Source organism: Coturnix japonica, chromosome 7, assembly GCF_001577835.2.
Source record: "Coturnix japonica isolate 7356 chromosome 7, Coturnix japonica 2.1, whole genome shotgun sequence".
Lineage (NCBI taxonomy): Eukaryota > Metazoa > Chordata > Aves > Galliformes > Phasianidae > Coturnix > Coturnix japonica.
This window is the reverse complement of record NC_029522.1, coordinates 25066120-25081546: the sequence shown is the minus strand read 5'-3', so window position 1 is coordinate 25081546 and position 15427 is coordinate 25066120. Positions and strand designations below refer to the sequence as shown.

Sequence of the window (15427 nt, the reverse complement as noted above, 5' to 3'; positions counted from 1 at the left end):
CTTACTTACCTCCACATAGGACAAACATTTGCCTACAAGAAAGATAATTTTTGCCATCGTTGGGTAGGTGATTTAAATAAAAATTCCATGTATTAAACAGCTGTTTGGAACTGGACCAATTGAAGATGACTTACAGGTTTTATGAAGAAAGATGAAAGAAAACTATTGCTGGTATAATGCAATCATCTTTATTAGCTGGGCATCTTAGGATGAAATAAACCAGAATGTAGGAAATGTTCATAATATCTAGTGCTTGTAAGATGACTGATTCTCTCAGACCTATAAAAACAAGAAGAAAAAATTGTAGGTGGCAGTCAATGAAACTAAACTGGTTCGTTTATCTGCAAACACAGGCACGATTTTGTGAGCAGCCCAGCTGCGTCTTCTGTTGACATCCATTGCTAGTAATGGGAGCACTGCCTGGCGCACATGGAGCTTCACAGGAGTGGAAGCCTGAATACAGAAGTATGCTAAATACTGATGTGTTAGTGCCAGTTAAACATTTCTGTTGGACAACCTTAGAATAGTGTATAGCCTTGTATATGTCACAAAACCGAATGGAGCTGGCTGCAGCTGTCAGAAGCAGCTGAAGAAGGGCAGCGCGTGGCACATTCTGCAGCATTTTGGTGCAGTGTTGCTACACCAGGGGGGTTACTGGAAAAATACAGAATTGGAGTCACTCGATTGAAATAAATATTTAAGAATTTGTTGAAAAGGTTAATAGCCATCAAGTCTAAAAGGTTGGTTTAATTGATGGAAACAATCAAGTGCTTTTCATCTTGGTGGTCCATTGACAAAGGCCGTTTATTTAGCCTTTGTGCTTAGGAGTGTGGCCTACTGCGACCCAGATTGAGGAGCCTTTCATTTGTGTTGCAAAGCAGTCAGGGCCATACCATGGGGCTGAGGGCGGCATTATGACAAGGAGATCTTTCAAGTAATTAGAAGTGTGTGTTGGGGGTGAGCGGAATAGCATAGAAGTTACTGGTGATGGCTTAAATATTTCTGCGTTTCTGGAACCCTCAGCCATCATCAATGGGTATAAACTGTATCTTATTGTTGTTGCACATATGTGCAGATTAGGAAGCAGTACCTGTCTTCTCTGCATCCCCAGGTGATGCGCTGCCATTGCCTCTATTTATTTTAGCACCTTTATGAGAATCATGCAAGGCAAATTCCTAGCAAATTATTTCTGTGCCTTGTATTGCCTACAGCCTGGTGATTCAAAGCAGACAAAGAACAGAAGAATGTTTGACACAGTTTGCAAACTGGGGAAGTAAGGCACAGGGTAATTGAGTGACTTGCTCACCCTCTCACACACATTCTGTAGGAGATCTGGGCAGACAAAGATCTCCCAAGACTCCAGCTGGTATCTTGACCAAAAAAAAAAACAAAAAAAAACTAATTGGTTGTTCAAATACTCCTGACTATATCCGAGTAAAAATGATTTCAGCAGAAACGTGCCTGTCTCTTTCAGCCTAAACTGATGCAAAAACCCAAATTGATGCATAGTAGAGCAGTTCACTTAGTTCCTGGAGCAAAGAGGATTAAATGTACTTCACTTCTATTCTGCACTGCATTTGACTTTTTCTGCCTTAGGGTAGAACTCCAAATGTCTAAACTAATCTGGAAAGCTTAAATGGGATTTCTTACCCAACACCCCTACTCTGTGGATAACAGTTGATTGGGTTTAACCAAGCTGCCCTTAAACTCCTCTGACACAGCAGCACATGCAGAGCTTCTCTGGCCTGTGCATCACCATCACAGCTGTGTTTTCACCACATTTCAATCTGTCCAAACCAGACCAGTAAGATTGTTTCTATAAAAGGGGGGAAAAAAGTAATATTTAAGTTCCGTTAACAGCCAGTGAAATTTGATATGGATGAAACCATGGATTACCCTTTTCCCTAACGTTGACAAAGCCAAAGCACACTTCCATTGGTGTGCTCTTTAGGAAGGCAGTTTTAAAATCAAAATGCTCTTTTGGCTGCTCTACTTGTGTCCGGCGAGCACTCAGTACACAATTCAGTGTTTACCTTCCTTCTTAATCCTACACTTTGTGCAGCGGGTAAACGACAGAAGCATTTTTAACCTTTTGAATATTTGATTAAGAAGACAAGAGTTAGTACTGGCAGACAGCATAAGCAGTTCTAATTTGAAGGCTAGGAATGTAGAATGAGCAGCTAAAGGCAAACAATACTGAGAGTATAAAAGTTAAGAAATTTGTCATTTGTTTTAAAGTCTCCACTGTGATGCCACCCCATCTGCATCACACAGCCTGCACTTGTGTTTTTAAGTTGAATGAATAAACACATCATAAAGGTACAAGCAAGGTACAAGCAAGGTTCTCAGTGGGGCTTAATTAAGGTTGTTCACCTAACAGTTCTTTACTTATCCCTTCTTAATGCAGTTAACATTTTCGATATCATATTAAAAATGAAATAAAATAACTGCAATGGAGACTCATGTAAACAATTTCAATGAAATAATTATGTTTTCCTATCTCATATCAACAAAAACTGAGCGTCATTTGCAAATTCTCATTAGCTGTCAGTGGGATCACTGCACTGTAAAAGTTCTCAATAATTAAGTTGCAGGCTTACATTTTAGATTAACTGTGATAAATATTCAACTATTCATTTTTAACTTCTTTGACATCAGCTTTGCAAAAAAATTCAACTAGATATTTCAGCATCGGTAGATAGGTTATAAGAAAATACCCTGGCTGAAATAAGATGGAACCAAACTGGCCTCACACTTATATTAACAGATCATGTTTGGGGTTGAGATTAAGCTTTAGAGCAAAAGGCTCTGTTTGGGAAAATTCTAAGTCCCTGCAGGGAGCGACTGGGAAGGAGCCTGGAGATCAGCTTTAGCTGTTACAGTTGTAATCAGATACTCTCTCAGCCAGATTTCTTCTTTCATCACTTCCAGGAGCTGTTGTGGCAGAGCATTGCTGCTCCTCTCCCTGGCAGCCCTCCTCAGTAACTCGACACAGCTAAGCTGGAGGCGGCTGCAGTTTGCAGTGCTGGAATGGTACAGGCTGCCTTTTCCCCCTCCTCATTTCCTAGAGGTTTTTTCATCTGGATGCTTCTCTCCCCATTTGTGATGGCACAACACTGTGACAACTACAGTAGTTTACACAAAGTTGGATTCTAGGAAAACACTCTTCTAACTGTCTATAGAACAACATGTATTTTTCTTTCACATCTCCTCCTTAGTCTTCCCTTTTCCTCAAGAAAATCTCCACAGGTTGATCCACCAGTTCCTGATCTTTATTTCTTCTTCTTACTTGTTCTGTTTTTCTCAGAAAGAAACAAAGTGTACTAGCACCACAACCTGTCAGCTGAGAAGCCAGCACTGCATTCTTTGTAGTTCAACCAAGAACTCCAGACCACAACTTGGCCGTTCCTGAAGCAATCTGTAACAATATCATCACGTAGCTGGGCTGCAGCAGCATATTTCACCACGAAGTAGTGGAACTTCATTTCTACTGTCCTCTGACCATATCCTACCCTGGAGCTACATTACCTTGCATTCTTCAGATAGAACTGCAGCTTCTATGTTTTTTCCACTGCGTTAACGCTAGTACAGCCAACGGAAGGCAGCTGATTTTGGCCATGGCCATTTTGGCTTTTCCAGGAGCACTTCCTTAACCCTTTCAACAACATGATATTTCTCTTTTGCTCAGCTTTTCCCAGCTTTAACCTCTGCTACTCCCACATGATGAACACCAAATTATTGACATCCATGGCTTTTTTTGCACTCTTCTCATAGTTATTCCAGCCATGCCTAAACCTAAAACAAACAGGCAAACAAAACAACAACAACAAAATCCAAATCCTCTCATACAGCTTTCCTGGAGAAAAAGCCATCTCACAAAGATGCAAATAGTCCTTTAATTTCTGTGGCCCATAAAGGATACACAAATTTCTTCTCTGGTAAACACTACAAAGACATCTTAACAGCTGGCCAGGTGAGCTGTAATGTCATTCACTTAATTGTTCTCCACTCAGCTGGGCTTCAGATGAGTTGCTGCACTTCCCTCCCGTTGCTTGGCTCCTCCAGGGATTCATGGCTGCAGAAAGGCTGCCCTTGCTATTGTACTGGCATGTCTGCAAATCCTTAAGTTTTTAAATCCTTTCTGCTGCAGGCACATTCAGCTTGGTTAACACTTGTACACCCAACAGCTGTGATGGACCTTGCATATATGTTGTTCATAAGTAGTGCAGTAAGACAAACCAGAGTGATTAACGTGACAAAGAAGTGGCATCTACTTAATATTCTGAGGATCAGTTTATCTTTGGGTAGAAAAGACACGGTTTCAGAACTAAACCTGCTGGATTAAGCGCTTTTATTATAAATACCGGCAGATTAAGAAGTGTTGTTGGTCCCTGCTTCTGATGTTTGGGAAATTCTCCTTCGGAGATAAACAGCCAACTGTGCCTGGTATTGCCTGCAAGAGGAACTCTTCCTGCTCGAGGCTGAGGCGCACCCGGCGCAGCTGGCACAAGTACAAATGCAAGGATGCACTAAGGACCAGACGGACAATTCGGTCCGGTACTGTGGCTGCCGTTCTGGCTTTAGAACTGCGGTTTCTTCTCATCCCAACAGCCCGACAGACCCCTCGCCGCCAGCCAAACGGAGCTGTCCGAAATCGTCCCCAGTCCTCCCGAAAACCTGGGCCCGGCATCACCTCTCCGCTTCGAGCCGCACAAAGGCGGTAACAAAGCCCGAGCCGGCTAATTAGGTCAGAGCCGCGCCGGCTGCGGGCGCGACCACCGCAGCCCTTCCGCAGCCGAAGCTCCGACCCCCCGTTCCGCTCCTCGCTGCCCGGCCCCGCACTATCCCCGGGGTTGCCCCGCCGCCGGTCGGGCCCGGGGCTCACCCGGCGGGCGCGGAGCGGGGCTAAGCGCCGCCCCTCGCCCCCTCCCTTCCCTCCTCCCGCTCGCCGCCAGCCCGGCCCCGCCGCCTGGTACCGCCGCCGCCGCCCCGAGAGCTCCCCGCTCCGCAGCCGGCCCGCCGCTGCTCGGCCCGGCCGGGCGGGGACTTGGCAGCAACTCGCTGGGGAAGAGAGAGAGAGAGAGAGCGCCTGCCCCCGCTGCCCGCTCCGCTGTGGCTTCGGGGCGGAGGAGGAAGGTCCGCGCTCGGCCGAGGAGCAGCAGCCGCCGCCGCCGCCAGCGAGGAGGAGAGACGGAGAGGCGGCCGGAGCCCCCTAAAGTGCCCCCCCAACCCTGCACTGCAGGCTACATTTCCAGCTTCATGGGCAAAGTGTGGAAACAGCAGATGTACCCCCAGTACACCACCTACTACTACCCCCAGTATCTGCAGGCGAAGGTAGGGCACGGCGTGGCGGGGCTGCAGCCGGACGGGGTCCGGGGCGCGGACGCGGCCCGGGGGGGGGGACGGGCGGGATCGTCCGGAGGTCGGAGACAGGAAAGAGCCGGCGGCCCCTTCCTGCCGGCTCCTCGCCGCCTGCCCGCCGCCCCGCCGGACCCTCCTCATCCTCCCGGCGCTCCCTTCCCCCGCACGCCCTCGGCAAAGCGGAGCTCCGCGGGCCCCGCCGCCGCCGTCGTCCGGCTTTGCTCGGGGAACGACCCAGAGTTCGGGCGGCGGCCCCGAGACGCTGCTGTTGGCCGCGCTTTGGGCCGGGGAAGGGGCACGGCCGCGATATGCCGGTGGCGATCGTAATTTCAACCCGGTGGGGACACCGCCGCCTGGCCGAGCGCCGGCGGGTCCGCATTGTCTGAGGAGTTGGACCTTTGTGAGCAGCCGCCTCGCAGTTTCCAAACTGGCTTGAAAAGGCGTTTAGGAGCCGGCTGCCGACGGTTCGTGCTGTCTGCGGGTAGCTGCCGTGCGCCGGAAAATGGATTTTAGCAGTTGTAGCGGTGTTAGATCCCCAGGTTTTTGTCCTTTTTATTATTTTTTCCTTCTCTCCTCTGAGGCTGTGAGGGCAGCCAGCCCTTACGCTGCTCTAGAAGCATCACGCTGCAAACTGGCAGATGCAGAGGTGGTTGCATCAGCTGTCTGGAACATTTAGCATAAGCCTCTCCAACCACCAGTGTCACTCCTCACAAATCAAAACGGACCCATATGAGGCTTCAGTGTGTGAACTTTTTGTTAGAGGTTATAACTGTGCTGTGGTTTGATTTTTTCCTTCCTTTTCTCTTTTTTTTTTTCTTATTTTTTTTTCCTCCATGGAAGTGCCCGGCCTGTATGGCAGTGAGAGGACAAGAATTCTCTTTATCTGCACATACGATAGGCTCTTCTGTTCATTGTGCCCTGTGATACTGTATTGTGAGATGTAATTTATAGCGCTTGGCCGAAAAATAGATTTGGTCTGACAGTCATGAGACGTTTTACAAGTCAGCAGTGAGGAGGCTTTGAAACGTTCTTTCACATACACAGAAATTGACAGAAATACGATGAAGGTCTTTAGGTGATTTGAAGTGAGTAATTATCTCTTACGTGTGTAATTGACACTGGGCTAAACAGGAGAGCGTGTCACCATTTACAGATTATGCCGCAGAGGTGTCGCTTCACCACTCTTTAGATATGGATATTTCCATGCATTATTTTTAGGAAAGTACAATGCCTGGCAGATAGCCCCTTGCATCACTCCGCTCTCCAATGTACGCCTATATCTGCATTCTCAAATGAGAAAATGTCTTTGTTCAGAAGCGTTTACTTTTGTGATTTGATGTGGCGTTAGTAAGTTCGGAACCAAGTCTGTACCATTGAATATGCATAAAGCAATGTCACTTGGCTTTCCTGACCTGTAAATAATTGAAGAGGGAGGAGAGCTCTAATAGCTTACTGTAGTTACTAGGATATGGTCCTAGAAATCCATGATCCTATGAGAAAGCTTGATGGACCATCTTCTGAAAATGTTTCCTGTACAGATAATTTGATATTGATTTGCATTACAGCCAGGGACATCTTCTTCAAAACATCTTGCAGTCTTCACTATGAAATGATGGGGCCTGAAATCACGTTACTTTGTTTCAGCAGGGAGAGCTCACAGCTGTTTGACCTACACACGTGAAATCAAATATCTGGGATCTAAAGTTCCCTCCTTTGAGAGATCTTGGTTTTAAAAAAAGGAAAGAGACCAGGTGGCCCCTTGCTGGGGGCAGGAGGGCCGGTACCCCTGAGTTTTGACATTCGAGCATGCAGAATTCAGTAATGGAAGAAATCTCATTATGAATCCTCTCTGAAAAAAATAATTTAATTCATCTTTTCCAGTTGGTTTGTTCCTTGGATTCTAAAAAGAACCACTGCCCAGTACACTGAACATGTCAGTAATTCTGGAGAGAGCTTTGGTTCTTGTCAGAACCTCATTAGAATAGAACTGAATAGCCTTTGCTGTCTGTGTGGTTGGCAGTGGATGGTCACACAGGGGGAAAGGAATTGATACTGAGGCTGGAAGTTTTGCTTCGCATCTTGTCCTTCCTTAAGTGATGATGGAAAATCTGCTGACTAATAAACCACAAACTGATGATTAGTAGATGACAGAAATTACTTGAAAATATATAAATATATACTTGAAAAAATATATATTTTCCCCAAATATATATATATACTTGAAAAAATATATATTTTCCCCAAATATATATATATACTTGAAAAAATATATATTTTCCCCAAATATATATATATACTTGAAAAAATATATATATTTTTTTTTCTCCATTGAGAGCTCAGAAATACTCATTAGATGTTGCATGCACTGCTAATGGTTCTTAGGGTTAAATGTGATATGGTTGACTTTTAATTGCTACAAAATATGCTATAAATTTTAAGAACAGATTTTGTGTTTATCTGTTATGATCTTCGCAATCTTATCCATGAAGCATTGAAGCTGTTTCAGTCACGTATTCTGGGAGGAAATACAAACAGTTGCCATGATTCAGCACCTCCTTCCCCTTAATCGTGGGGCGTTCAGCATTGAAAGAGATGAGGGAAGCCATGGGCTTACTTAAATAAAATGAACAAAATAAACATTGGAAGAAGGTGTAAGGCTTTTAATATGAAAAATCATCATGGCTGTGCAAATAGAAAGTTTGAAATGGTTTCAAGTTTAAGCTTTTATAACCTCCTGTTTTTTCTGGGCTCACACCATTTTTACGCTATTTTACTAAATTAATATCTATTAATTTTTTTTTTGCATCTTCTATTAAGTGTATGTTTTAGGACGGTTCCTGTATTGTAACATTGCTTGGCATGTCAGAGAGCATCAAACATATTTCCAAAGTCTGGTGGACATTGAGATTTTAGAAAATGATACTAATTAAAATATATATGTTTTACTAAACCTTAAATGCCATTCTGACTGGTAGGCATGCAGGGCAGTGTTGTAACAAAAGCCAGGCAGCTGGAGTGCTGATAAACAAATATAAATGGGCATCATCAGGCCGTACCTTGTTTGTTTTGGTCAAGTAAGGAACAGATGGGAATTTCTGCTTTGTTTTCCTTTACCTACTGTTCTAAAGGAGTTTGGGGACTCAGCACACACTGATTTACAAAGACTTTGTCCTAGCTGTCCATATTGTTTTTTTTTTCTTTGGAGAATAACGCGACAATCTAACTGTCTAATTCTAGTGATAGACTTCTGTATCTTAACGCAGATTTTCTTAGTGTATGAAAGTGTTTGTAGAAAAAGGCAATGTTTGTTATGGAGGGCTTGATTTATTTGAAGTGTGGGCATTTTATAGCAATAGATAATAGATAACAATCACGTACTATCTCTTTCACGTGGTGTTAGATGACAACAACTCAATTCACAAATCTTGTGAATTTTGCTAAATTTCCTTATGCCATCCTTCCAGCTGCTTAACTGTGTCATTTGGTGGCTGCAAATTGAGTGCCCTTGCAGTTAGAACTAATATTTCCGGAACTGTGTGTAGGTTTGTAGGCAGTTCTGTGGATGGATGGAAACAGGAGGTGAGCAGGCAGATCCTACCATGTCAAAGATGTGTTTTCAGGCTGTTGACAGCAAACTTTAAAATGGGAACATTGAGTTTTTGTGCAAACCTGTTGATGGCAGAGTAACTGGGACACCAGATAAAAGGGACCTTGCTGTAATAATGCTACAACGCAGATAGGAAACTTTCTTATTAGGAGGCTGTGGGTAATCTGCCGTTTAGCATCCAGGGCACAGAGCTAGCAGGCAGATGAAGGAGCTGCTGATTCTAGAGCTGAAGCTGCAGAACACCCCAATGGTTTGCTGCTGCTGATTTCCTTTCCTCGGCTTTCTATGACCAGCAAATGTCTGCTGCCCTCTAAAAAGTGTTACTGGCTTCTGAGCTGATTTCAACCAGCACAGATGATTACCAGTTCTAATCAGTTTTGTTTATTTTTACTTCATATACCCTATGACTGCAAAATCTGTACACAATGAGAGGCAAGATGGGTTTATAGGAACACAGAGAATGGGTGAATGTGTTTATAAAATCTGATAGAAATAATATACACATTTGCTAAGTTTTTAATTGTCCATAATTCTGATGTCTCTGGTTCCGGGCAGGGTTTGAATATCCATTGAGGAGTGGGGTGAGGGGAATCACAGGTTTGCTGCAGGCAGACCTTTTTTGTTTTCACACAGATACATGATCCCATTAGCCTCTTAAATGTGTTCTTTCCTATTCCTGCAAGGCAAAGGTTTTATTGTGTCCCTTAGGTGTAACTACCCAAAGAACCCCTTCTGAAAGTGCACCACATTGTGGAAGTAATACTTGAAAGCGCTGGAAATGATCCCTCCAGCTCCATTTAATAATCTCGGGGGATGTAAAAAATGGAGAAGGGAAGAGTGTTCCCCATGAACAGCGTTTTGTCTTCTCCCAAACGTCCGTTCCAGAATTGGGAATGGTTGTGTCCATCCACCTGAGAGGCCACTGGCTTTTTGTGACTGATCTCAGTGGCTGGTTTATGTAATCATTCCTGCTGTCATCGTTTGAGTGGAGATCTCTGTCCTTGTCCCAGTTACAGCTCCTTTTAACTTTTGAAGTTTAGTTTGGGTAGCTTGCTGTGAACTAGAAATATGCTCTTCAGAAAAATAATTCTTGTATTTTCAGAAATTGAATCCTTACTAGAATTGGATCAGGCAAAGTTTGCACATTGCTGTGCACGCATTTGTCCTCTTTGCCTTGAAATACTCCAATTTTGCCTTGAATTATTCTGTACCAAGGCCTCACTTGAGATATAATGTCAGATTAGTCTGATGGGTAAATACACACCAGAAGCAAGATGCAACCAGATACGCTGTTAATAGCAATAATTTAAAGATTGAGCCTAGATACTCCACACTGGAAACATGGCATTGTTTGGTGGAGTGAGGAAGGACGTGTGTTAATGTATTGTGTGTTCAAGTGCATCACCATTGTAATTCTGTAAATTACTCTGATGCTGATAAAGATACACAAAGTGCAGAAATATTTCACAGTGTCTTCATTGTGAAGACTGGCTTCATTGAAGTCAATGTGAGTTTTGCTTTTGATTTCAAATGAGCAAAGTTTTATTATTTCTTTGAAATTTGATTAGTGCTTGGGATCTGCTGGTTATGTTTAATTTGGAGGTGACTTGCAATAACATACTATTCATAATTTGGGAGGAGACAAAGTGAGGCAGTGTAATGTGTAGATGGTGTGCTCAAGGCTGTTATCAAGGAGAGGCAGTGATAGTGCCCTTAAGATGTGCTTGTTTTGTATGTTTTGCTATGGAATTGTTTTAAGAGTGGTTTAAAAAGCCATGACTTTCTTGCCTTAATGTAACCTATATATATATATATATATATGGATGTGTATATATGTATTTATGTATGTATGTATATATATATATTCACATATATATGTGCTTAAAGGCTGAATTTGCATATTACAAAGAAAAGATCTTTTCCTCACATCATTAATGGCAGAAATGACAGATTCTTATTAGGTCTGTAATTTCAAGAAGTTGGAGACTAAACTCATCCCTGGAGTACACTGTGCTTGGGGCTTAATTTGATACTGCATGATTGGCCTCATTTAACAAATGTCAACAAAATCTTAGTCCCTCTACTTGATTCTGTAGTAACTTTACTGCTGGTGTATGAGTCAGATCCTGAGCCCAGTAATATTATGGGATTGACTTTTACGCAAAAGTGGTAAACCAATATATGGCTTGAAAAAGGCTCAAAAAGCTCATTCAGTGCTGTTTTCCTGTTGTGCTTGGTTGTTATCTCCCCAGGCACCAGGTGTATTCCGAAACTGCGTTCAGATCATTTTTTCAGTGATAAGGGTCTATGAAGTAAGTGGGCAACAACCACAGGAGATGAGAACTGTGTGGCGTGTCTGATTTGTACTAATGTATTTTTTAGCTTTGCTTTCAGTGCAGTATCCCAAGGCAGTCATGAAAAGCATGCAGTAAGTTTGTGGGGGAGAAGTTAAATTTCTTTCAATAAAATAGTGCTTTAAAGTATGTTTTCTTTCACAACTTTACTGTTACTTTTGGTAATGATGATAGTTTTCTCTATAAACCAGAGCTGTGCTTGCTGTTTGCCTTCTTACACTTATATGTAAAAAGGACTGTGTTCTTCAAAATTCTTTGCTGCTGCTTTGAGCATAAAAATGCAGGTCTCAATCAATGATGAAATTTCCTGTGAGTAAACTTCTAAGTTTCCACTTCAAGCTGAAGGAACACAGAGATTTGCCAAATTATTGAAAATTTCCAGTGGAGATTAACACAATTTAGCAAAGCACTCTTTAAAACTACTTTTCTATTTAGGGCATACATAAAATGATCAAAATAAAACAAACAAAAACCTGAGAGAATTGCTAACGTGCTTTGTAGCCCAGCAATCTGTCCTATCAATGTTGATACCAGATCCATCAGTCTTACTCAGAAAGATAATTGATGCTACTGATTCAGTGCTCCTAATGAAGTACACTTGTTGTGATATCAATAAAGAGGTTTGAACAAAGGCATGGTAATAAACTGAAAAATGCAGGTCGATACAGTTGCATTTTCAGTTACAGCCTTCTAAGTAGCCAGAATCAGGAATAAATAACAATATAAAATACACTGTTTTTCGTGAAATGATGTTTTCAGTTTGAGAAAGATATGAGATACATGCTCAAATCTAGCTAAAAGCTTGCTGCAAGTGGTATACTTGTTTTTTTGTTGTATTGCATGTGTTCTATGGTCTGTGCAGAGCTGTGGTCACAACTGTCTGTGGGAAAAGCACCTACTTACTCAGAGCAGTGAAAAATGTTGGGCAAATGTGCTGATAAGAATCTGTTTATCTGAATTTAATTCATGTCAGTCAGAACACAGGCACACAACAAATCCAGCTCGTATTTACTGTAGCTAATAGGTGGTAATTATTATCTGCATTTATGTACCTGCTTAGTAATCCTCTGCTGAAAATACAGAGCTCTGCCTTTAAATGTAATTTTGTTAAATTCTAAGCTGAGTTATATTGTCTTATTGAGGAAGGCTAAGAGCTTGGCTTGGACATGGGTACCACAGTTCACATATTTCATGATGGGCTTGATTAACTGCTTTCTTCATGGTATGAAGCTGTACTTATGCTCAATTGCTCAGGCTTGATGAAAATATTTCAAAATATATTTGAGCTAAACTTCTGAAGTTTCGTTATAATGCGTAAGGCCCATGGAAATTACTTCAAAGTCATTCCAAATGGATAAAGAGTGCTAACCAAGAGTGTTCCGCAAGACCAAAGAAAGCTAAGAGTGAGGGCTTGGTCCTCCATCCAGGGGTAGGAGGAATGGGTTTCACTTTGTGGCTTTTACTACAGGTTAAGAACTGAATTCCCTTGCTTGTCTCTTGGCAACACACACTGACACAGTTTCTGTGGCAGTTTATAGGCTGTGGCAGTATCTGTGACCTCTTCAGTCCCTCAGGCCATAGCTACATAATCACTTTAATTTTACATAGCTATGCACAGCAGCCAAAAAGGGCAGTCTTGTCTTTCCCCATTGCCCCGGGCAACTCATTCCTGCCCCTTCCTGAGTGCCAGTACTGGCGTGGTCACTCACTGAGCTGAATCAAGAAACCAGTCTGACAGAAAACTAACCCCCAAACTCCCAAATGTAATGAATTATTGCAGTGCAGCAACTAATGAGAAACCTGAGAAGCTGGAGATTTTCATGGCTGTGGGGTAAAGCTGTGCCCCCAGAATAGTATACCCGCTCATCTCCTGCTTTCATACAACAAAATGATGTTGCTTGCTTCTCTAATTACAGTTTTTTCCATGTCCTTAGCAGCAAGGATGAAGGATCCAAACCAAAGGAAGATATGACATTGCTCATAGGTAACCTATATCTGTGATTGCACGTGTAAGCTAATGCTAGCATCATTTTTTATGAATTTATTTCTCACTCTCTGTTTTAAATTGAGTTTGATAATTGGTGCAGTGAATGTTTAAAAACAAAACAGTTCAGTCTGTGTTTCATTCTTACAACCAATGCATGTGGGGGAAAGTGTGAAGTAAGTTGCTGAGAGTCCTTAAGGTAGCTACAGGTCTGTGAGGAAGAAAGAATTGAAAGTAAATGAGACCTTGTAGCATAATGTTACATCTAACTTTCCATTTTCAGCACAGTGCAACATTGATATTTTATTTCATTCTGGAGAGAGGGGGGGAAGGCTGGCACTTCAGAATAGCAGCAACTGTAGAATTAAGACAAGGGTGTTAGTGACTCATTTGGAAAAGTACTAGCTAAAACATTCTGTCTCCTAGAAAAAACATTTAGGAAAGGTTTGTGATAGAAGCTTTGAGTTCCTTGAATAGCGCCTGTGACCTTCTGGTTCCTTCCAGTTTCGCTTTTGACAATTGCATTTTAAAGTGAGAGGAATTCATAGGGGTATTCTGTAGTGATGAACATCTCTGCTCACAGGACCAAAGCCTCCAGAATTCCTCTTACCTCTTTTGACCCTAAAGTTCAGATTCTTTGGTTGTTCCAGGTGGGAAGATACATTAGTGATATTCAGTTGTTCTTTTGACACAGTTGAGTTATTTTGCTTTGTTGAATGCAGAGCAGAAGGGCTCAATTGCTTCCCTCACCCCGGGAGCTGTGCTTGAGGGTGTGCTGCTCAGCCCCAGGCCTGTTCCAGCAGAGCAGCCCCCAGCCTGTCCCAGCGTGAAGGGCTGTGCATGTAAAGCAAAGCTGTTGTAAATGTGCTAAGCAGGCCAGTTCTGATATAGGCACCTGCAGTGCTCCAGTGGTTACTGGCCTCTAGGTAGGAAGTGACCCATTAACTGGGGTTCTCTGAGCCTGACTGTTCCAGTTTAATTCCCATCAACTTGTCCACCCTTCCAAACCATAAAGTCCAACCTTGGGTGCAATAGTATAGAGTGAGAGAATGAAATCAATGTGAATGACATCCACTGCCCTCCATTGTCTGTGGATCTGATAGTTTTCTCACAGAGTAGTCAATAGGATTCAAGGCAATAGGTGCAAGTTGTAACATGAGAAAATTGTAATTAGATATGAACTAATTTTTTCTTGCCACAAGGGTGGCCAAGCACCTGAACAAGTGTGGAGAAAGGCTGTGGTATTTCTGTCCTTGTACCACCTGCTCCAGCTGAAGCTGCTCTCAGAGGAAGTTGGACTGGATGACCTCCAGACATCCCAAACAAACTGAGTTAGCTGTGATCCTATAAAGTGCGCTCTGATAAGTGTATCATCAGTGTAACCATCTCTAAAGTAACTGTTCTGTCCGTGTTTCCTCGCTGTAGGCTGTGGTGTGGCATTTGGAAAGGAAAGGCATAGAAGGAATTATCTTTTTCTTTTTATGTGTATTCTACAAATATACAAATGCCATTTCAATAATCTCTTCAGCATGCAAGTTCCTTTATCCCATTTCAGCTAGTATCATATATAAGCTGCTTAAAATTTAAGATTTTGTTTGTCTGTTTATTTTTCTCCTGTCAGGGCATTGTAGGGCTACAAAGATGATGTTGTAGGTTGTGACAGACATGTATATGTTCTCATATGAAATTACTTCTTTAGGCTGATGTTTCTTGTTCCTGCATCACATATGAATTTGCTGATAACTTTTTATCTTGCTCATGGATTAAAAATAATAGTAGGAAAAAACCAACAACAATTAACTCTAAATTACATCTTGTTTCTCTACGAGCAGATACTATTTACAGGAGCAGCAAAGTGGACTCAGGAGAGCAATGTTCTGATTTTCTGGTAGAGAAAACAGGGGAAGAATGAGTGTGTTGCCCTTCCTTTACAGTTCAGCTGTATCTCACGTGACTTTTCTTGGAAATTATAGTAAATTCATCAGTGTTAGAATCTATGGATGTCTGAACAGCTTTCAACCTACTCATCAGCACCTCCAGCCCACCCTGTCAGGACTTCTCTCAAGTGTCTTTCATATACTCTCTCCCCTATGTGTTATAAGGATTCTCACTTGAACGTAT

The 15427-nt window shown here is 42.5% G+C and overlaps 1 protein-coding gene across 2 annotated transcripts in view; it reads left to right on the top strand.

Annotated features, from left to right (window-relative positions):
* Positions 1 to 4956: 4956 nt before the first annotated feature.
* Positions 4957 to 15427, top strand: part of RBMS1 (RNA binding motif single stranded interacting protein 1) — a 137018-nt gene continuing 126547 nt past the window's right edge. Inside the window, exon 1 of one of the 2 annotated variants that reach the window (XM_015869076.2) lies at positions 4957 to 5334. In XM_015869076.2, the coding sequence (XP_015724562.1) occupies positions 5260 to 5334 (75 nt within the window). In that variant the 5' untranslated portion in view covers positions 4957 to 5259. The remainder of the gene's footprint in view (positions 5335 to 15427) is intronic. The other variant, XM_015869077.2, reaches the window with a different exon arrangement.